The sequence below is a fragment of the Meles meles genome, chromosome 5, assembly GCF_922984935.1.
Source record: "Meles meles chromosome 5, mMelMel3.1 paternal haplotype, whole genome shotgun sequence".
Lineage (NCBI taxonomy): Eukaryota > Metazoa > Chordata > Mammalia > Carnivora > Mustelidae > Meles > Meles meles.
Genome location: NC_060070.1, coordinates 43,687,073 through 43,710,609, shown reverse-complemented (window position 1 = coordinate 43,710,609; position 23,537 = coordinate 43,687,073). Strand labels below are relative to the sequence as shown.

At 38.2% G+C, this 23,537-nt stretch overlaps 1 protein-coding gene across 1 annotated transcript; it reads right to left on the bottom strand.

Moving 5' to 3' along the window:
* Positions 1 to 322: 322 nt before the first annotated feature.
* On the bottom strand, positions 323 to 20,556 carry AKIRIN2 (akirin 2). The gene is made up of 5 exons (XM_046006028.1): positions 20,183 to 20,556; positions 4,183 to 4,326; positions 2,120 to 2,269; positions 1,100 to 1,171; positions 323 to 677 (listed from the first exon to the last, which is right to left on the bottom strand). The coding sequence occupies exons 1-5, from the start codon at positions 20,415 to 20,417 to the stop codon at positions 667 to 669; spliced, it is 612 nt and encodes a 203-aa protein (XP_045861984.1). The 5' UTR covers positions 20,418 to 20,556; the 3' UTR covers positions 323 to 666.
* Between the last annotated feature and the right edge of the window lie 2,981 nt (positions 20,557 to 23,537).

Sequence of the window (23,537 nt, the reverse complement as noted above, 5' to 3'; positions counted from 1 at the left end):
CTATATTCCAGTACTACAAGGGCAGTAAAACAATGACACACTGGGGGAAAAAAAAATGCATCAATGAACATTTGTTTAAAAAGACTGATAGAATAAATAAAAACTACCCCAAAATAAGAAAATTTAAGGAAAAAAAAAATCCTAGAAACCCTTCTGAAACCCCAAGAAGTCCTGGAATACAGAAATGCCCTCCCTCCTTCACTATTTCACAGGAAGTACTGTAGGCTACTTGCTTAGTAATGTCCTGGGATTACATTCTAAATTATTAGTAACTGGTTACAGCTTGGTTGTAGTGCACAATTAAAATCACACTAACTTCATCTGAAGTGTCATTCTACAGTTTTATTTACACAACCAGTGAAGGGCATGTTCTTAGAATACCAGCTTTAATCCTTTTCAAACATATTAATATAAGAAGCCAAATTGTAATGATACAGCAAATGAGGCCACTGGCATTAATACAGGTAGCAAAGGTCCACATCCAGCTGGTACTGACATCAGGGAAATTTCCAAAACCAGTTGCTGCCTAAGAGTGGTTGCCACTGACGAAAGCTTGAAATAACCTGTATTCACAGGGGGGTATTGGCATTGCTGCATGTCATAATTAGGACCTCTTGCAACAACTCAACAAGGAACAAGGCAGCCCACAAATGCAGAAAACGTGATTCATGAAACATCTAAAGGGGGAAGAAAAGGAAAATTAGTGCAAAGTCCAGGTCAAAATTAAAGACATACCAGATCTTCATCCCAACACTACCCTAGATATTTAAGTAACCAAAAATAAACCTTAGTAAAATTTTACTGCCTATTTCCTCTAGCCTTTTTCTCTATGATTTTTCTGTTAAATTCTCTTGAGTATGTAGGTAATTATAATAAATGTCTTCTCTTCTAAAACATGGTTTTGCATTCAGTTCTAAGATGAAATACTGGGGGAGGGGGATAGGGAGAAGGTGGTTAGGTTATGGACACTGGGGAAGGTATGTGCTATGGTGAGTGCTGTGAAGTGTGTAAACCTGGCAATTCACAGACCTGTACCCCTGGGGCTAATACATTATATGTTAATAAAAAAATAATTTTTTAAAAAAGATGAAATACTTACAACTAGCAGGCTGTTCTCCATATCGTCGCATTATTTGATCATGCGTAAACTTCACAAATGCATCATATTGTTCTATAAATAAAGGTACATATCAATTACATGATTTGAAAAATATACTCTCTAGTATATTAGAGCCAGATAAACTGAAAAATCTAGTATGTACAGTGAAATAAATAAGTTGGTCCTCTGAATCAGACACATAACCTCAGAAATAATAACAACGGTAGTGTTACCAGAAAGAGCAGAACTTGGTCAGAAAAACTGCATTTTAGTCCAAATCACATGACCTCATGTATAGATTGGCCCTCTTAACCTTTTCTTAACCTATTAAAAATAATTTCTTAACCTATTAAAATAAAGGATTTGAATTAAAAAGGTATCTTTCTACTCTGAAAATTTAAGTGATCTATGAATGGCAGTTTCCTGCAATTAGAGGAAACAGGAAAACAAAAACTTAACAAAGTATGTCTAAAAACATCCACATGGTAACCTAATGAGATGTCACAGAAAAAGACGTTACATAACTAAGCAAATTCTCTTGCCTATATTAGCACCTTAATTTAACAACTTAGAATAAAGCTTATATTTATCAATACCCAGTAGGGTCTGGCTTAAAAAATCGGGAATAAAAGTCCTAATTAACTGACCATATACAATAAATGTGTCTAGGCTGATGGGAAAGTTACCATGAAAGATGTAGTCTAAAAATCCAGAACAAAACTGAGGTAAGTAGCCAAAGTCAAGTTTTTAGCACGAAATATCAAAGGAAAAATCCAGTTCACATTAATACTGTTGCTGATCTGCAAGGTTAACTAATAGTATTTCTTGAGGTCACTAAGAAGGGCCAGGAGCTACAGGAAGGTTCATTTCCTTTCTTGAACTTGAAATTCAACTGATTCTTAGAAAACATACTGTAACCAGTGGAAAGAAAAGGTAATGAACTGACATTAAGGACTGTGGAAAATAATGCATTTCTTACAGTGTGCTTCTGGAAGAGTCCAAAATAAGCTCATCTCATACCTGCAAGTTTTGTGTTCAATATTTCTTCATACTCTTCTCGAACTTTCTCTTCACGTTCTTTCAACAAACGTTCACAGATCATCCCAACCTGCCGTAGAGTGAATAAGGGCTGTTCTTTTTTTAATGGGGAGGATGCTGCAGATGAAGTCCCTATGTAAAACATGAACAGAAAAAAAGCACATGATTTAGAGCCATCATAAAAAGTAGCTTCTAACCAAAGATGTTTCATTTGGATGTTTCATTTGGATCTTTCCAGTGTTCTTAAAAGCATTTTCTATTAGTAGTCTTAAAACAGGTTTAGTCCTATCAGCAGCTTACAACTCTAAAAATCAAAGCAAAATCTATGTGACCAAATTATAAGGTAAAAAGTCTAAAGGTGACTGGAGAAAAGTATAAGATACAAAACTTAAGAAAGTTTTTGTTTTTTAATTAATGATAACAGCTAGGAGACTGCTTGGTAAAAACAAATACTGAGAATATGTTCCTAATGTTCAACATTAAATTTTATGGTTCAGATTCCTTAAAGATTATTAATCAAACAGCCACATCATAATAGATATAAAAGATTTCTTCAGAATGCATTCCTCTTAAAGTACTACTTAAGGACTCTGATTTTCCAAAAACATCATTCTTCATTTATTGAAAAGAACATCTGAGAAATTAATGTTTTGAGAACTCTGGATTATGACATCATGTATCCATTATAACAATGCTGCAAATACTTTTATACACACTCAAATACACAGATTTGCTATCAATAGTCCTATTATATGTATCTGTCCATTTTCCTCTTTTCACTTGTTTTTTGAAACCTGCCTGGCTGGGACCAGTTAATTCTGCTTGTTAGAGCTATCACAAAATGAAGTACACCAGCTTTAATCTAGAACTCTGAAGGCTATCTTTACTTTGAAATTTCTAGCTTTTTTAGTTGAGGCTGCCAGTTAATTGATCAAAGTAAACGGACTAAAAGAATGATGATGAACTTAGTTTCCTGTCTTAGTTTCAAGTCTCTACTCACCTCCCCTAACGTTTCACCCGTGAGTACTGCAGAATTTGATTGTGAACAATTACACATCTTCTATCTAATTTTATTTGACTATTTTATAGCTTCTGAATGGTGTGTGTGTGTGTGTGTGTGTGTGTGTGTGTGTGTGTGTATTTTTAAATAAACTCTACCCCGAACATGGAGCTCGAACTCACAATCCTGAGATCAAAAGGTGAATGCTCTACCTACTGAGACAGCCAGCAGCCCCTGAATGTTTTTCTATTCTGCCAGGTTTTCTTATCCCTGTTGGGAGGGAAGAGGAGGAGGGTAGGCAACTGTGGTCACAAGAAACCTATTTTGCTGAGAATTTTACTAAAGATAAGAACCACTTTTCACCTTTGAGAATCTATCCTAATACAACAAGTGAGGGTATATGTACACAGACATTTTTTTTTTTTTTTTTTTTTTTTAAGATTTTATTTATTTATTTGCCAGAGAGAGATCACAAGTAGGCAGAGAGGCAGGCAGAGAGAGAGGAGGAAGCAGGCTCCCTGCAGAGGAGAGAGCCCGATGCGGGGCTCGATCCCAGGACCCCGAGATCACGACCCGAGCCAAAGGCAGCGGCCTAATCCACTGAGCCACCCAGGCGCCCCGTACACAGACATTTTTGTAAATGCTTTTAATACCAGAAATTCAGTCCGATTATCTTCATTCATGGTTAAATAATTATAGAAAGTCCATAAAATAGCATAGTATTCAACCATAGCAAGGCAGATCAATACTTAACAGAGAAATACATGGTATATTGTTAGTATTTTTTTCTTAATGAAGGCTACAAGTCATATCACTTATGGGGAAGTCCACTAGGGGGACATTATATCCAGGTGGACATTTCTGAGTAGTAAGAATCCAGGTACCAAGTACTTAATTTGTGCCATATTCTAAGAGATCATGAATCATTTCATAAATATTTTTTAAAAACCAATGGGGAGAAACAGAAGCTTGAGTGATTAAACACTTTAATCACCTTTTCCCATATGAAATAACATTTCCTTTCACTTACTAAGTTTATTATTACCTGGTGAAGCTGGTCCACTGAGGAGAAATGCATGTGGTTGTGCCTCAGAAGTACAACATGGATCTGTCTGTTGGAAACTAGTTTCTAAATGTCTTCTCTTCTGCATGCGTTTATACTCTTGTTTTATGTTGTACAGAATTTGTTCTGGAAAAAAATTGGGGGCAAGAAAAAAACTATGAATTTTTTAAAAAGGATGGGTTTCCAACAATTACTTAGTACATAGTTAATCCACTGAACATATTCTTTTCAAGTAATATCCAGAAAACCGATGCTCTCGAAGAATTTGTTTCAACATTAATGGGGGGGCTCATTCAGAAACAGCACATACACACCACCCGGAACTCTGCTATTCTATAACACCATTCTTTCTTAGCACTGATTAGCAAAAGATAAATTTAAGTTTTTCATTAAATATAAAGAAAAGGGAGTCTTGTGAATTTCTAGTTCACTTTAGTTCACTCAGATTCTTAAAAATCCCAAATTCAAAGCCCCCTTACTCATCACACAGAACTGTTAAACAGTCTTCTCAAAGACCATAAATAATTAGAAGTGGGGAGCACTATGTATATACAAGCACAAACCAGTCAGAACTGACAGCAAGTAGGTCAACAAAATGACAGAGTGGATGGGAAATAAAAAATTATCACACATTAAATTGGTCATGGCCATTAATATTAAATTCAGCAGAACCAGTGACTATTACAGTATTAACAGCAAAAAGTTTTGTTCTGAATCTTGGGGGTAAAAAACCCATGTAAAGGGATTGGTACATAACAGGTACTCCCTAAGGACCACTATAACCACAGTGCCATTATCTTCGTCTACGATTATCCAAACCAGTAAAATCCTATCAAGCATATCCTTTAGGCAAGTATGGTTCATTTTAGAGAGAGTTCTAAGTCAAAATAGTTATCATTTAGGCTCTCAAGAAAATACCTCCTTGAGATTCAAGTGTACTTCCCTTGAAACAGACTTTCTCACCACCACCATATCTCCTAGATAAGATTATCCATGTGAAACCACATCCTATATTTATTAATCCCAAATCCAAAGCAAAATTTAAACAAAATGATCAGGCAATAAAATGATTTATAAATATAATGGAGTCTAATTTTAGCAATAAGTTCTATAATATGTTAATTTAAAAATGACCTGAAAACTTGGCTGAAGGCTAAAAATCTATGTAAGATGAAACTAATCCTTTTTAAAAAAAAATTAATACTGGTGGTTTTCTTAGATATATACTTAATTCTCATCTCTTTTCTCCCATCATATTGTTTGTCTAGTAAGAAGAACTTCTATGGGTTTTGAGAGAGAAGGCTCTGAGGGGACACCAATCAGTCCCTTAAAATTCTAGATTCTGCCAATTTCATTATTTTAACTGAGAAAAAAAAAAGGAAACAAAAGTTGCAAAAAGATACATCCAGTGAAGAAGATTCCATTTATGTAAATTTTGTGTATAAACAAACCTATTACATATACATGAATCTGTGGCTTAAGTACCACAGAAACACACTGGCCAGTTGTGTAAGGGGTACTTAACCTGTAACATTTTTCAGACTCTTAATACTTGTTTATATTAAAAATGGTCATTTTCGGTCCTTTTCCATTTATTTCAAATAGTCTATGATTTAAAAATGAAGTTACCAATGTGAAATGAAATGGCTGTGCACTGAACAGTTAAGCACTTTGATAAAAATGGGGGTTTCCTGAGATTCATAAGGGGTCCAGCAAAACTACTGCAACTTCCTTATAACAATCAGGATAAACACAGATATCTTTTTTTTTTTTTTTAATAACAACTCTTTAGTAGCAATGTTCTAAAAGGTTTTAAAAGTAATGATGTTTTGGTCTCTAACAGCAAGCTTCACTTACTTACCTACTTTCTGATCAAAGCCACCACCATTCTGATTAAAAAGGGCCATGTACATAAAGCATCCTAAAGTTTATTCACAAGCAAATGTACTTCAAATGTACTAGACTCAGAGTAACTTGACTTTAACATTTTTTTTTAAAGATTTTTTATTTATTTATTTGACACAGAGAGATCACAAGTAGACAGAGAGGCAGGCAGAGAGAGAGAGAGGGAAGCAGGCTCCCTGCCGAGCAGAGAGCCAGATGTGGGACTCAATCCCAGGACCCTGAGATCATGACCTGAGCTGAAGGCAGCGGCTTAACCCACTGAGCCACCCAGGCGCCCCGACTTTAACATTTCTTAAGTGACTGATTCTTTACAACTGCTTAATATTATGTTAGTCTTCCTTTTGCTTCACAAAAAATCAAAGCACAACTATGATATAACAAAATAATAGCTGTGACAAACTCAACTTGTTCATTTGATAGTCTCAAACAAGATCTAGCCTAGGATTAAGATGTAGTAAAACTTTTTAAAAATTTAGCTTTGTAAACCTCCACACCATCTAATACTTAAGAGATGAAATAATAAGCTAAGGGATTTTTGAAGTATAATTTACAAAATGAATTCACCAATTTAAATGTATAATTTGACAGCCTCTCACAAATGCATACATACAGATCTTGAAACCATCATAATCATACTAACTTTATCACCCCCCAAAAATTCCCACATGCCCCTACTCACACCTTCACCTTCATTATCACTGCAATATTAATACATCTTTCACTGTTCAAAAAACTTTTTGCCTTTTTGAAAATTTCATATAAATAGAATCATAAAAAGTGTAGATTTTGGTATCTGGTTCTCAGCTTCTGAGATTCATCATAATGTTACATGAATCAGTAAGTCCTTCATTAATTAGTATTCCATTGTGTGTATTTATACACACAGTCTTTTTATCTAAATTTTAATGGACATCTGGATTGCTTCCAATTTGGGGCTATTATGAATAAGGCTACTATGAATATTCAAGTACAAGTCTACAGGTAGATAAATGTCATTTCTCTTGGATAAATTCCCAAGAAATTTTTTTTCCTTTTCCTTTTTTTCTTTTTCCTTGGAAAATTTTCTTTTTCCAAGAAAATTCAAGAAATTTTCCACAAGTTACATTCTAAACTCAACCTAGATACCTGGCTGACTGAAGTTGCTTCTTATGCCAGCTGGATAAAGGTCTTCTGCTGTTCATCAATAAAGTTCTTATTGTCTACTTAGTCTTAAACTACTTAAATCCAGCTATCTCTAATCAAACTGGAAAGTGACATTTTTACCCCAAGTACATGTAGTATCTGACACGGTGCTGCCAACACAATTTATGCTCCATTAAAGAGAAAGTCAAATGAAGCTTCATTTATACATCAGTTGCACATTCCAGTTTTAATAATGCAACCTTCCTATTTGGTTTATGTGCACAGACTGAATTTGCAACAAATCAGAGCAAAATACACAGTTAACATCATAACAAACTACACCACAAATGCCTGTTATATCCCTTTTCAAAATCCTAAAAACTATATCCTCCTTTTACCATAAAATACTAAGACTTTCTTCCACTGTACTAGGTCTACATGAAAGTATCAACAAAATTCTGTGACAAAATCTGTAGGCATTTTCATTCCCATATCTAGCAAATGCCATTAAGATTGCCAATAAAATTCTCCTTAATAGGTGAGAGATTATCAATGAGCCAGCACTTATTCCTTTAGAATGTTTAAAAAAAGAAACAAAAACAGCAAAGTACCTAGGTAAATGTGAAAAGAAAAAGCCTGGCCTTGTGGCAACATTAAGCCTACTCCCAAACTGGTTTATTCTTTTTGGTTGCCACTAATTACTAAGCAAGCCTGGGCACAATAAGATCAATACAAACAGAAGAAAGCAGTTGATGGGATTAATAACTGTTGACACAGGTAAGAGAAACAGCAACAAGATGAAACTGAGAGCAAAGGGAGGAATAAAGAATTAGAAGCAAATGCCTTTCTAGAATATAGTCCATAAAATATCTAAGAATCTGTGACATAGGGCGCCTGGGTGGCTCAGTGGGTTAATAAGCCTCTGTCTGTCTTTGTTCATGATCTCAGGGTCCTGGGATCAAGCCCCACATCGGGCTCTCTGTTGAGTTGCTGAACAGAGAGCCTGCTTCCCCCTCTCTGCCTACTTGTGATCTCTCTGTCAAATAAATAAGATCTTTAAAAAAAAAAAAAAAAAGATCTGTGACATGTGAAACTAAACTTCTGCTCCAGACCTGCATAGACTTGCCTTTTTCCTACTGACATAATTAGTAAATCAAAGATAACAGGTCTCATTAACAGTTTTAAGTTGAGGAATATAAGACATTTTTGTACCTTACATGCCATTTTTAGAGTATCTTTGAAAAAAATGAAGTGAAAGTTCATCTAGAAAGGTAACTCAAACAGTGGGATTAAAAATAAAATAGGGACACCTGAGTGGCTCAGTCGGTTAAGCATCTGCCTTTGGCTCAGGTCATGATCCCAGAGTCCTGGGATGGAGTCCAGCATCTGCATTGGGTTCCTGAGCTCACAGCAGGGAGAGACTGCTTCTCCCTCCACCTGCTGCTCTCCCTGCTTGTGTCCTCTCTCTGTGACAAATAAAATATTTTTTAAAAATTAATTAATCATTAAAGATCATCAGTTTTAGGCAGGGACACAAATGAAATGGAAAACCTGTACACATTAAGTACTGAAAACCTGCAGGAGCCATTAACACCTAAAACTAAGGAATTGCCCCAAATAAAGTAACAAACCAAATCTAGATTTCTGAACTACATACTAGACACTGCCATGTCTACTTTAGAAATTAAAACATACACAATTAACAGCTGCTATGGAGACCCATATTTAAAAATAAATTATTTTCCCAGGATATCTGTCCAGAAATCTAAAACAGTTCTTATGTTCTCCTTGAAGGAATCTTAAGGACAATGTTCTTACTCAGCCAAGAGCTACCTAACTAAAAAGAATGAGTTGATGGCATTTTTAATTCACTTTAAAATTACTATTACATCAAAGGGACCTGGAACCAAATTTTAACACAAGACTGTCAAATTATATCTAGAGTTTTAATTTCTATTTGGATTAACATGGATCCTAATAAGCATAATGTACCTGCACACAATTATACAAACATTAGGGTATTATCTACAATGCTTCAAAAGCAACTGACCTAGATTCTAAGTTTACAATATATAATATTTTACTGTAAAGAGGCATTCATTTATCTCCCACAAGAGGAAGAAAAATCATAATCACTACAGGTCAAATTCTATTATTTCACTGGTACTATAACAGCCAATGATTACTTACTTGAAATAGATGACTCAATCTGTTAAAACCCTGCAGGTCTAAGTATAAATTTTACAAATTAACTGCACAATGGGAGTCACTAATGCATGGAGTCCAACAACGCTCATTCAGCAGGATGTTCCTCCCTGATATCGTTATTATTGTTTCATGCCTCTATTTTCTATTACACCAGATTTTAAAGGGATATATTTGCCTTTAAAAAAGAAAAAAAAAAAAGACTCATGCCTTTAAAGGGATATATTAACTTTGTTCCTTTTATTGTTTAGCTCTTTACTATCTTTAAGTATCTTCTCAAATAGCTTACAATCTAGGAAAACCAAAAAAGCAGTAAACAGGGAAGAGAAAGGGGAAATTGAACCATCCCAAACCCAAAATATACATACTACAGAAAACATATAATGCTATGGCAAAAGTCCAGCTTCTATTATAGTTAATCATGGCCCTGAAAACAAGGTAAGGTCCAGAAGGACAGATAGCTGATTCCTTGAGGAGGACTCTAGGGCACCACAATCAGGCTGAAGAACAAACCCATCTCCTACAACTACTTACTAAAAGTCACACATACACACATACACACACACAAGCTATATTTATAGCTTACCTGGAAACCAGAGATTGCAAACTGATGATACACAGGGTAAATTGAGACCAAAGATATGTCTGGCCCAAATAAGCTTCTTTTTAAAGAGAAGTATGAATTTTTAAAATTTATTTATTTTTTTTAAAGATTTTATTTATTTGACAGACAGAGACCACGGTAGGCAGACAGGCAGGCAGAGAGAGGAGTAAGCAGACTCCCTGCTGAGCAGAGAGCCCGATTGGGGGGTGGGGTGGGGGGGCTCGATCCCAGGACCCTGGAATCGTGACCTGAGCCGAAGGCAGAGGCTTTAACCCACTGAGCCAGCCAGGCGCCCCAGAAGTATGAATTTTAAAAAGAAGTATGAATTTATGCCAACATTTAAAAAGTTCATGATTTTAGTTAAAAGTCAGATTTCTGGCTACTGTTGAGAGAGGAAAACTGAACTATGTACAAAATTCAGCTGAACAATGGCTGCTATCTTTCAGGCACAAATTCTCAAATGCTTCTAAAACTTTAAAGCATACAACATCACCCAGGGACTCTGTTAAACTGTAGACGATGAGGGATGGAGCCTGAAATTCTGCACTTCTACGGTGTTTCCAGGTGATGCTGCAGATCAGCAGCAATGTTGGAATTCATGAATTCCCATGCAGTTTACTTCACTCATTTTCATTACTTGCCTGGGAACTATGGGCATTCATGATTCTATCCCCTCCTTCAAATAATAACTCCCCCACTATGGCAATCAAAAAGTGAAGTGGTTGGTTTTCATTATTGGACATTCTGGCAAATGGAAGGAAGAAAGAAAGCAGTAACAGCAGACTATTTCAAGTACAAAAATATTTGCCATTGTAACCCACATGGCTTTTGTAGTTCAAAATTAGACATGCCCCCTCTAGCAAGAAAATACTCTATAAATCAATTTAAACTTGATTGTAAATCAAAATAAACTTACTCATTACATGAAATATATAGATTCATTTTTCCTAAAATATCTTCCTTAAAATATGAAATTCATGTTATGTGATTGACAGTGGACAAACGCATTTACTTTTCTATTACATCTGCTTTAAAAAAAGCAATTAAGACTACCTTTCATACAAGAAGCCATGGAAGTCCACAGACATCTTTTGTTTATCCCATATAGTGTGTAAATTAGCTGCGAATATTTAAAAGTCAACACGTTCCACAAAAATCCTGACTTCTGGGGGAAGCAATGGCTTCTGGAAAGATAAAACAATAAAAGGTCCAATTCACCATGACCAGAACTTAGAGGAGTGATCTGAACTAAATATACAAATTAGAAGTTCATCTGTAAGTGAAAAATAAAGTCAGTAGCATGCATGTGATTGCTTATGGAGCTATTAAGCTAGAGAGGACTGCAGCTGAAACTAGAACCTAAGCTTCTCCTAAGTTTAATGGGCAGATGAAAACAGCAATCAGAAGTGTTGTCACAGAAGGAAAAAAAGTTATTTAAAAAGAAGTGAGTGGGAGAACAGTATAAATGCTGTAAGAAAGGTGAAACAAGATGAGGATTGATGATAAGGCAAGGAAATCACTAGTGACTTCACAAGAGCTATTTGAAAGCTTTCTGAATTTGTTTTTCAAGTGGAAGAATCTGGATGATTACTGGAGGAAAACAAGGATGTTTCATTATTTTATAATGGAAGTCTTGACAATACTTAAAGCCATAAGCAAAGGTCCAGCTGAAAGAGAAAAATAATCAAGAAGGTAGGTTTCCCTCGGAGAAGGGGAAGCTCTCTCTTACTGTGTAAAGTGCTCATTTAAACTTCCTTAGTGATATTAAAAGGAAAACAGGATAGGCACAAATATTGGTGGTGTTGGTACTGGGAAAAATGAAGAAGCTGCCATTAGATGGCTTCTATTTTATTCATGAAGTTGAAGGCATGGTTATTCACTGAAATGACAGGATTGCTGGACGGCACAAAATGTCCCATTTGAGGGTGCCCCACTGTGACTTTCTTCAGCACTCAGGGACAGGAAATGCTCTCTCTTAATCCTCACTCACAACCATCCTAGGAGACAGGTATTACTATCATCATGTGCATTACTGTATAAAGAAAATGTGGCTTTGTTTCAGTATCTTCTTGAAAGGTCACACAACTCGAACAAGGCAGAGCCAAGTCTGACATCAGGGCTTAAGCTCAACATCTACAGCCCTCCCCAGTATTGTATTACTACAGTACCTAGCTGATATTCCACGAGTACCTAAATTACAGTAAATCCACAAGGAGGAACGCTGATTTTTAAAAATCAGAATGTCAGAACAGAGGGATTACTACTAAGTATTATTGATAATTCATACCCTGAAACTTCAAACTCTAATAAGACAGTAGTAACCAAAGCAGTGCATAATTCTCATCTACCCAGAGCCCTAAAACTGTGATCATTGGTGAGAATAATTATTTAAAAATCTTCATGTTACATTCAAATATTTATGTAAGGGATACTTCAACATCTCTAAACTGCCTCCTCTTAGGACAGGCATCTGTATCTAACTGGCAATGTTTTACTAATGTTTTAAAAAGAGGAGTTATTCTGAATTGGTAGGTCAGCACTGCCATACATACAGGACTGATTACGACAGTGCCAGCCTCTGATAATGTACCATTTCACCTTGGGCCAAGGATGGCTGTTACAGTGAGGTTCCCCTGTTCTGTCATGTCAACCTAAAACTTCCTGTACTTTTAACCAATTATACCACTTAGAAAGTTTTTCTTTCAGAGAATTGTATTTTAGTAACAGGAACAAGGCAATTCTCTACAACAAAAGGCAAAGTTTAGGAACAGTAATGTTTGAAAAACTAGCTTTCTGCTATTTTTCAAATTCCACTCTACATTCTTCTTTCCTTTTTAAGATTTAGTTATGTTAGCAAGGTGGAGGGTGGTAAGGGTAGGGAGAAGGAGAGAGATTTCAAGCCCACTCCCTGCTGGTGGGTGGGCAGGGCTTAATCTCAGGACCCTGAGATCACAACCTGAGCCAAAACCAAGAGTCGGACACTTAACCAACTGCACTACCCTGGCATCCCTCCACTCTACATCCTATTTTTCAATTACTAGATCAGTTCAACAACATATGTATTTTATATATTTTTTTTTTATTTTTTAGAGAAACAAAACAAAATCAATTCTTCCAGATCCCCCCCTCTAATGTTTAGTTTGAATTTTGGAGGCAGTGTTCTAAGAATTAACATTAATGGATATGAAAATGAATGCTAAACCAAAGTCAGAATATACATCATATACTAAGACAATTTCAGAAACAACCAATAAATAAGCTTCAACTCTCAGCTTAAAGAAAACAATCACTTTAAGTGATTAGTAAATCAATTTCAATACTTGTGCTGCCAAAGGTGGATATAATGCTTAGGCAGATGAATGTCCACAAGGAATTAAAATAGATAATACTGGTTAAGCATAAAGATTACAGTATTTTTATTCAAGTTTAGCTAGCTAATAAAGTATTCACAGTGGTGGCTCTGTAAGACCCTTGAGAAACTCTTTGGTTACAAATGAGGTTCAATAAAAGCTTGAACAAGGGACTTCTGAAGTAAATATTTAGATTTTTAATAATGTTGAGAAAAACCAGGTACATGAATAGACCTAGAAACTAAAAATTAAGTCAAACCCAAAAGATTTATTAATGGAAAGATTACAATTTTACTATAATCAAAATGTTGCAAAGCACTAGTTCATTTCAGGATTATCTGCCTATGACATTTAACAAAAACTAATGACTTATGATTTTTTAAAGGGAGGAGGAAAGTAAGTTATAACCCTCAAGACAAACTATAAGCATATTATGAGCGGTCTTTCTAGTGCTGGAAGGTTAAAAACTACTACCGACGTGTCTGGGTGGCTCAGTGGGTTGGGCCTCTGCCTTTGGCTAGGGTCATGATGTCAGGATCCTGGGGTCAAGCGCATCGTGGGGCTCTCCGCGCAGCAGGGAGCCTGCCTCTCCGCCTTACTTGTGATCTCTGATAAATAAATTAAATCTTAAAAAAACAAAAAACAAAAAACAAACAAAAAAAACACTAACCAAAATAAGCCTACCATCACAAAAAAAGATTACACAATCTGGCATACTGCAAAATTCTAATCAAAATGCCCAAAATAAATACCAGAAAAAGTATCGTTTAGGCTTAAAACTAACTGCTTTTTCTTATTACTACTCATTTGTTTCGGTCACAATCTACATGTTGTCACATATTGTAGCTATATTGTCATAAAACAATGTAAAAAAGAAAAATTGGTACAGAACAAGGGGTAGAAAGGAATTTTTTTTTTAAAAAAAACTTCAGGATCTCGGGGCACCTAAGTGTCTCTGTAGGTTGAGCCTTTGCCTTCTGCTTAGGTCATGATCTCAGGGTCCTGGGATACAGCCCTGCATCAGGCTCTTCGCTCAGCAGGGAGCCTGCTTCCCCCTCTCTGCCTACTTGTGATCTCTCTCTCTGTCAAATAAATAAATAAAATCTTAAGAAAAATAAAAATAAAAAATAAAACTTCAGCATCTCTAAGAAACTCGGGAAATGTCAAGGCTTGATTAATTCAACAAATAAATTTGACAAATATCTTAAAACTTTGTTGTAAGACATTAAACTAAGAGGGAAGGTATGGCAGATAAGCATACTTTGGGGTTACATGCAAATTATACAAGTCCCATATAACCCACCATAACCCCTCAAAATCCAGGGGGCAATTCCTATTAAGAGTCTTTGCTATACAAGACTGATATTGATAGATCACATTTCCCAGGTGTGTTTAGGAAGTTGAGAAACATTGGTAAGCTGAGCAATAAAATTAAAGATGAATCTCTTGAACTATATTCATTTTTTTTTTTTAAAGATTTTATTTATTTACTTGACAGAAAGAGATCACAAGTAGGCAGAGAGGCAGGCAGAGAGAGAGAGGGAAGCAGGCTCCCTGCTGAGCAGAGAGCCCGATGCGGGACTCGATCCCAGGACCCTGAGATCATGACCTGAACCGAAGGCAGTGGCTTAACCCATTGAGCCACCCAGGCGCCCCGAACTATATTCATTTTTTGTTAAGATTTTATTTATTTATTTGACAGACAGAGATCACAAGTAGACAGAGAGGTAGGCAGAGAGAGAGGAAGGGAAGCAGGCTCCCTGCCGAGCAGAGAGACCAATGTGGGGCTCCCAGGACCCTGGGATCATGATCTGAGCCAAAGGCAGACACTTAACCCACTGAGCCACCCAGGCGCCCCTTGAACTATATTCATTTGTTACAGATCTCTTTTCCATCTGCTGATGCCAGACTAGATCATATAGGTTTGAACAAGTATTCCACCCTTCACACTTTTTCAAAGTAGTCTTTTCAAAGGCAAGAAATTCACTGTGGTTTCACATAGGCATAGACAACATCTGTGAGTCAACAACACTGGCACAGTGTTAATGCAAAAACTGCAGAGACCATAACTTGCTGGTTAATTAGTTATAGGTATTTTAAAAGGTCAGAACCCCAACACTTCTATCTAGTTTCAGGAGCCACCTATCCAAGCGGTCCAAACCTAACCCACGTTATCATTCTGATTTAAGTGGAGGGAAAATCAAGAGTTTGTTTTCTTTTTTTTTTTAAGATTTATTGATTTGACAGAGAGAAATCACAAGAGAGGCAGGCAGAGAGAGAGGAAGGGAAGCAGGCTCTCCGCTGAGCAGAGAGCCCAATGTGGGACTCGATCCCAGGACCCCGAGATCATGACCTGAGCTGAAGGCAGCGGCTTAACCCACTGAGCCACCCAAGAGTTTGTTTTCAAACAGAAAAATTACCACAAAACTAGGCACTTCCACAGAATCTCTTGTTCACAACCTTTTAAAACAGAAGTGATTTCCTATCATTTGTGTCCTCCTCGGTCCATCAAACACTTAGTAAAAGATCTGAGTACTTTCACAGTGTAATTTTTTTTTCCCTGTAAAGTCATTCAAGAACTAAAGAAATATTTTACATCTCAAATTATTTCTGGGGCAACCATGGTTAACTATTAGCATCTATAACTAAAGAAGGGCTAACCGCTCTCTGACCTAGCCATGTTTACCTTATGTGTTTCTGTGCTCAAGTTAGGCTTTTATTTTTCTACTTTCAAAATAAAATAGCCCAGTAAAAAATACAACTGTGCTCTGCTTTTAAAGGCCATAAACTCACACGATTCTTAAATGCATAATCCACAGAAATATGAAATAACTGCATTTACATACACAGTCCTAAGTAAAATACCAGGTTTAAAATTTGAAGTACAAAGACCATTAAAAACAGTCTATTTGCCAAATCCACTGAGAAACTAGAAGCAATTTAACAGCTGTCTAAATAACCACAAAATATTAAAAACACTTCTGGCTCAATATAAATGACATCTGAAGTGAAATGCTGCCTCCTCCAACAGACATCTCATTTGTTTGCCTAGAACCGTTTATACTTCATTTAAGCCAGCTGGTGTCTCCGTTTGCGGGCATGCATCAATGTCTACTGAACAATCTAAGTTCCTGTAAACCCTTCTCCATTCACAAGCTGCAATTTCCATTTTTAATGGCAAGATTCCAGCAAATACAATGAGTTCTTACAAAGGAATTTAACTCTTCAACTCAAGGCAGACTAGAGCAATGGGTAACAGACCTAAACATGTGTATAAAAATGCCTAAAAAACTCCCAAAGTGTTGACACCAACAGAAGGACCTCTTCACCAAACCCCTCATTCAGTACACAATTATGAAAAATCATGTGTTTGATTTGACTGACTCAGTCTCTTGTAACAGAATATTTCAGTTTTATTAAAATAATTTTGTTCTTGGGAATGTTATGACGATTTTTGGCTAAGAGATAATATTTTGAGTATACAGAACACTCTGAATCTGTTTTCAACTAAATTATGAGGGTGAGTACTGATGCAGCTACTAGGAGAAGTATTCATTTTCCTACCAGTCTACCAGCCCTCGCCCCATTCACTTTTCCTTTTTCAAATCCTGGGCATTATAAACCTTACTGCTGACCTCCTAGAGCAGCAGTGGACATACTTTTCTGTAAAGGATCAGACAGTAAATACCTGAGCTTTGGGAAAATACCGTCTGTCACAAATACTAGCTCTGCAGTTGTAGTCTGCAATGGACCAGTCTTAAAAAAAAAAAAAAAAAAAAAAAGAATGAGCATGGCTGTGTTCGAGTAAAACTTTTTTTTGCCAGCCCTTTCCTTTTTCCTGGCATTTAGCTGCAACAGTTTGAAAAATATAGATTTAAATTATTTAAACAGTCATCAGGTCAAACTTTGGAATCACCTTCCTGGGATGACTAAAATAAACTAGGGTTTCAGTCCAAGTTCCTGAAACTAGTAAAGCTGCAACATGATTTCAGTTACAGGTCAAAACACACTATGTAAGTATCCAGAAAAGAACGATAATAAAACAATAAATTATATGCATGCTCTGAAAAAAATTCACTGGAGTACTCTAGTTCTAAACTGTTTAAATTATACTTGAACTCACAGAAATGAAAGGAAAATGAAGATTCCGCAGAGTCCCTGACAATGTCAACTTTGTTAAGTCACTTTCCATTTCCAACCCTCGCTACTTATTTCTGCAGAAGATACACAGATATTCATTCACTCTTGTGAAGTTTGAGAATCACCAGTGTTAAAACAAAAATCTTAAAATTAAGTGCCTGGAAAACTTATTTCCAAGACTAGGGACATGAAAACTGAAAAGGTCTTCAATACCTGCACAACACTGCAGCTCCCATTATGACAACATTACTACAAAAACCACACAAGAGCCTGCCCAAGCTGGCCATCTAAAAACAAAGCCAAATTAAATTGCATGCAGAATATGATGCAAAATTACAGTAAAAAAAAAAAACCCTGAATTTTAGAATTCAAAACTTTAGGAATTTCAACTGCTTTTCAAGTCAACTTTTTCTGTTAATATTCAAGTCAGTTGAAAAAAACAAACTATCTTTTAGCAGACTCAAAATTATTTAGGGTGTGATTTTAAGAGTTCAGGATATGGGGGCGCCTGGGTGCCTCAGTTAGTTAAAAAGTGTCTGCCTTCGGCTTAGGTCATGATGCTGGGGTCCTGGGATCAAGCCCCATATCAGGCCCCCTGTTCTTAGGGGAGCCTGCTTCTTCCCCTCCCTCTACATGTGCTCTCTCTCAAATAAATCAGTAAAATCTTTAAAAAAAAAAAAAAAGAGTTCAGGATATGATCAAACTTCCAGAGTTGATGTCAGAAATACCTCGAAGAAGAGAAGACCACAGTATTTTGGAAAACATGAATTTTAAACATCAGGCTTAAACAGTTTCAGTAACTTCGGTCATTTTACTAAATTTTTGTCCATTCAATTGAAATTTGAGACAATGTGGAGCCAAGTGCATTAACCAATACTACAAATGCAGCAATGAAATGACAGATTATTGTAAAGGATCACAATTCTTTCTGAGTAAGTGCCCTTTAAAGTGAAGACAAATATTACAGCTCCTGGCTGGTTTACCACATATGCTCAAGACTACTGCAGCATTGAGATATACTTTAACTCCCAAACCTAATACTGTAGTAATTCACGAGCTCTGCTGAAATTTATGGCTAGTTAGCCAGGGCTATTTTTAAGTGGCCCTATTTGTTGTTAAGTGCAGATTCCTAGGTATCATTTCAATTTTCAATACCATTTGACTAAAAAGAGAAACTCTAAAAACAATGCTAATCACTAGCACATTCTAACACTGAATGTTTCTTTTCTTAATGTAAAGCCTAACAGCAAATCAATGAATGCCTTTACATACAAGGCAGTTTAGGTATAGTTACTAAATAAAATGATCTGAGAACTCCTCTGAAAACTCGCTACAACTCTAAAATAGTATATCCTTAAGTTAGGTCAAACATTTTAGTAGAAATGGTAGTCTAGACATTTGAAGGTGTCCCTAAAAATTTGAGGATGGATATTTAAAAACCTGACTTGAACAAAACAATTCCAAATGGAAGTTACCAAATATACAGGTATATATTGCCCACAGTTTTTTAAAAAGTTAACAATAACAAAACACTTAAATCAAACTATGAAAAGGCTTCGTGTACAGATGATACTATTACCAAATGAAAACCTTTGCATGCTATACACACAAAGAAAAGAGATTCCACTACCAGTCCACAAAAGCCTATCCTAGGACTGTGCCAGGGGTACACAAGGATTTTCAAAGTACAAAAAAAAAAAAAACAAAAAAACAAAAAAACAACCCACAACTGGGCATACACATGCAGTACAAAGCAGCCAAAAGGCATTTCCCCACAAGTCACTTTCAGGAAATGTTTCAAGATGAAAAGCACAGTCTTAAGTCCCTTAAAATCATGGGTTGATTTCTTTATTATTCTCAAGGCCTAGGCTGTTCTCCCCCAGCATACTTTGTTGAGGAGAAATAAAGCACCTCCAACTGAAAGCAACTACTCAGGCCCAATTTTCAATACAATTCGCTTTTCATAAAAGTTCAAGTTTCTCAGGGTCTAGATGTACAGGATGATCATATTACAGTACTCGGGAAGAGCATTTTCTTTGTTGTTGACCCTGTTAGGGAAACAGGTCTTGACTCAGCCAAAGTGGCGTTCTTGTGGGTGATTAATGACAGGCCTAGATCTCGCCCCAGTGACATCCATCCCCACCCCCCACCCCCTCTGTACTAAAATCAGCCATGTCTGAACTGGAGGAGGGGCTGCCGCCTCGCCTCAAACCACCCAGTCCCACAGTTAATAGCTGCAACCAATCGATTCAGGGAGACAGACATCGAGATTCGGGTGAAATGTTACCCTTCTCTCGCCTAAATTTACGCATAATATCACCCTCTCTGATCATTTCCGCTGGGGCTCTCCAGACTACGGAAACACTCAATTCCAGTCATTCAGCCCAAAGAAAAGGATCTTCCTCTTCCCCACAATACCCGGCAAGACACAGCCCCTACCCTCCCCATCTCCCGACTCCCCCCCACCCCCCGCCTTGACATCAGGCCGTTTCTATTGTGTCGCCGAGGCTGGAGGACCTAACTAAAAGAAATGTGGTCGCTCTTCTACTTTCTAAGGAAGAGGGCCAGTCCGGCACCCCCACCCCGGGGGCCGCGTTCCGCGTACCGGGACCCCCGTTCTCAACCCTACCCCGGCGGCTGCGGCGCCGAGTCCCACCTGTGGTGAGGCGGGAGGAGACGTCGCCAAAGGGGGACGGCTCCATTCGGAGATACTTCTGCGGCGAGGCGGCGGCAGCCGAGAAGGAGGCGGCGGTGGCGGCGGCCGCCGACGACGGAGAGGCAGCAGCCGAGGTGGGCGCCGACAATGGCGCACATCGCCTCCGTTTCGGGGACGCCGGGCTCAGCAGCGGGTCGAAATCCAGAGTCCTTTTCAGAGTGGCTCCGCACGCCATGGCCGGGGCAGCCGAGGGCCGGGCTCGGGTGGGGTCGGAGAGGGGTGACGGGAGGGGAGGGTGAGGGAAGTGGGGAAGAGCGGGGACTCGAGGAGAGCCTAACAACCGACGGGCTCAAGAGCAGAAAGGCGGGTGGTGGAGCGCCGGTGAGGAGATAAGAGCCGCCGCCGCCGCTGCCTCCGCGGCAGGGGCAGTGGCCCGACCTGCCCGGGCGAGAGCGGGAGGGGCGGTGGCGGCCGCTCACGACAGCCGCGTCAGGGGTGGGGGGGCTCTTCCGCCGCCTCAGGCTCAGCTCCCCCGGGAGAGGCTCCGGCCGCCCCCGCCGTCCGTTCGAGCTTTGCGCCGCGCCTGAGGCGCTCCTGCGCTGAGACCGGTTCCCTTCGGAAGTCGATACCAGCCCCGTGAAGTATGAGGCTGGAACAAGTCTACTAATACGCCCGAGTAATGTCAGAAGCTTAAGAGCCGCGGTCGATGCGGAGAGATTGCGAGGTGGCGGCGGCGGTTGGAGCTCAAGCGGACACGTCCAGCCGCTTCCCCCTCCACTGTAAGACTATTCCACCCGCCGCCGGCCCCAATATGGCGTCAATAACAACGCTGCCGATTCAAATTCTGCGGCCTCAGGGCGCGTGCGCACAGAGGTGGCCACCCCCGTAGCCACTTCTGGGAATTGTAGTTTTTCACTGTGGAAGGGAATCGGCGTGAAAAGCGATTAGGGAGGAGTTGCGAAAACTACGACTCCCGTCATTCAAGGCGCGCCATTCCGAGTTCCGGGTTGGAATTTAAATCCCCTACACAGTTTAGGTGTAGAAGGTACTAAGCAAAAGAGAAAAAGAAAAGGCTGTGAGAGCGTGGGAGAAAAGAAAGCCAACTGATGTAGAAAACAGGCTTAAAAGACGTTTAAAATTCAGGACATAGTTATCTTGATACCATTCCCACAGCGATTTACAAACGGGAAATAGAAAATTTAACCAGCCCAACAATCCAGGACAGATTAATTTTGGTAATAAGAATGCCAAACACAAAACCTGTCATAATGAGGGGCTAGAATATAAGATTATGGAACCTATTTAGGACTGCAAGGGAGAAAACAGTAATAGTATCAAGATTACAGGATCCTTGAATGAACTGAATGTTTTGCCCTTCCCAGATAGCTTCTTGCATTCATTCATTAAATTCTGCAAGACCAGCTTTATCCTGTAAATGCATAGATTTGAAAGACGTGCAGAACCAAATTATTTCGTTTTGGATAAAAAGCGAGTGATAGCAGAAATTGAATTATCTGTTGAATATTACAGTATATCTTGTGAACTGTAAAAATTAAATAAAAATCGTAATGAAATGTCCAGGAGTAGGTAATGGACTTATTTTGTAAGCAAAGTTCTTTGTAAAAGCTGTACCTAAAATAAGAATCAAATACGGCATTAATGATGTAAAAAACTACCACCAATCTTTCGCCTATGGAAACTATCATAAAGCCAATACAAAACTAGTTATCTGTATGAATGCCATATTATCAAATGATCATGGATATCACATACTGGCTTCCAATGCTTATTTATTTCTGTCACTTATTCAGTAACTAAAGGATATTTTGTACCATTTTGTCTATTATTCTTCATATCATTTTTTTTAACAGATTTATTTATTTATTAAAGATTTTATTTATTTGACAGACAGAGATCACAGGCAGGCAGAGAGGCAAGCAGAGAGAAAGGGGGAAGCAGGCTCCCTGCTAAGCAGGGAGCCCGATGCGGGGCTCGATCCTAGGACCCTGAGATCATGACCTGAGCCGAAGGCAGAGGCTTTAACCCACCGAGCCACCCAGGTGCCCCCCTCATATCATTTTTGACAGTAGTTTGATATATTCCTGTTTTATTGACTTATTCGACATCTTAAAGATGTGTAGTCCTGATCACATTGTGTCAACAACTAATCTGCACTAATTTTATTTTAAGATATATTGTTCAGGAAATATTTTTTGAAAATGATAAGCATTTAATGAAACAACAGTTTATCTCTGACACCTAATAGTTAAATTTTGCTAGATTCAAAACAACATGAAACATAAAACCTATGATATGAAATTTCAGAATATACATATTTTATGTAAACAAGTAGGGAAAGATAGATTAAGCTGTGGAAAGCAAATAACAAAGCCTTTCTATTTCTGATATTTTCCAAAATTAGGATTTTTCCCTGATTTATAGAACTTACATTGAAAAGGGACTGTTAGGAATTGAACTGTGTCTTCAAAACTCATATGTTCTAATCCCAGGTATCTCCCAATGTGTCCATATTTGGAAAGAGGGTCATTTCATACCTAACTAGTTATGATAAGGCCATACTGGAATAGGGTGGGCTCCTAATATATAACTAGCACCCCAATAAAAAGGGTAGATTTAGGGGTGCCTGGGTGGCTCAGTGGGTTAAAGCCTCTGCCTTCGGCTCAGGTCATGATCTCAGGGTACAGGGATCGAGCCCCACATGGGGCTCTCTGCTGGGCAGGGAGCCTGCTTCCTCCTCTCTCTCTGTCTGCCTCTCTGCCTACTTGTGATCTCTCTCTCTGTCAAATAAATAAATAAAATCTTAAAAAAAAAGGGGGGTAGATTTAGAAACAGACAAGCAGAACACCATGTGAACCTGAAGATGTGTCTATGAACCAAAGAAAGCCAAAGATTGCCAGCAAATTACCAGAATCTAGGAGAGAAGCATCAAACAGATTCTTTTTCACAGTCCACAGAAGGAACCAATACTGCAGATTCCTTGGTCTCAGAGTTCTGGCCTCCTGAATTGACACAATACATTTCTGCAGTTCAAAAAGTGCCTGGTCTGTGGTACTTTGTTACGGCAGCCCTCGGAAACCTATAATACAGGGGGGTTGCAGTTATCATTTGTGTTACCCTACACTGCCTAGAAAAATGAGGAGTTTTACATAAAGGTGTTAGAGGATATCTGGTAAACTTGACATTGTAATCCTAATAGCTGCCCATGCAATCGCCACCGCACAGTGCATCTGCAAAGGACTCTCTGTTATCATTAAACACTGGCAGGGCTGGAGCAGCCTCCTCTACTACTAATGACTAAGGAGTCTGTTCAGAAGCTAAGACACTTCCCTATTCA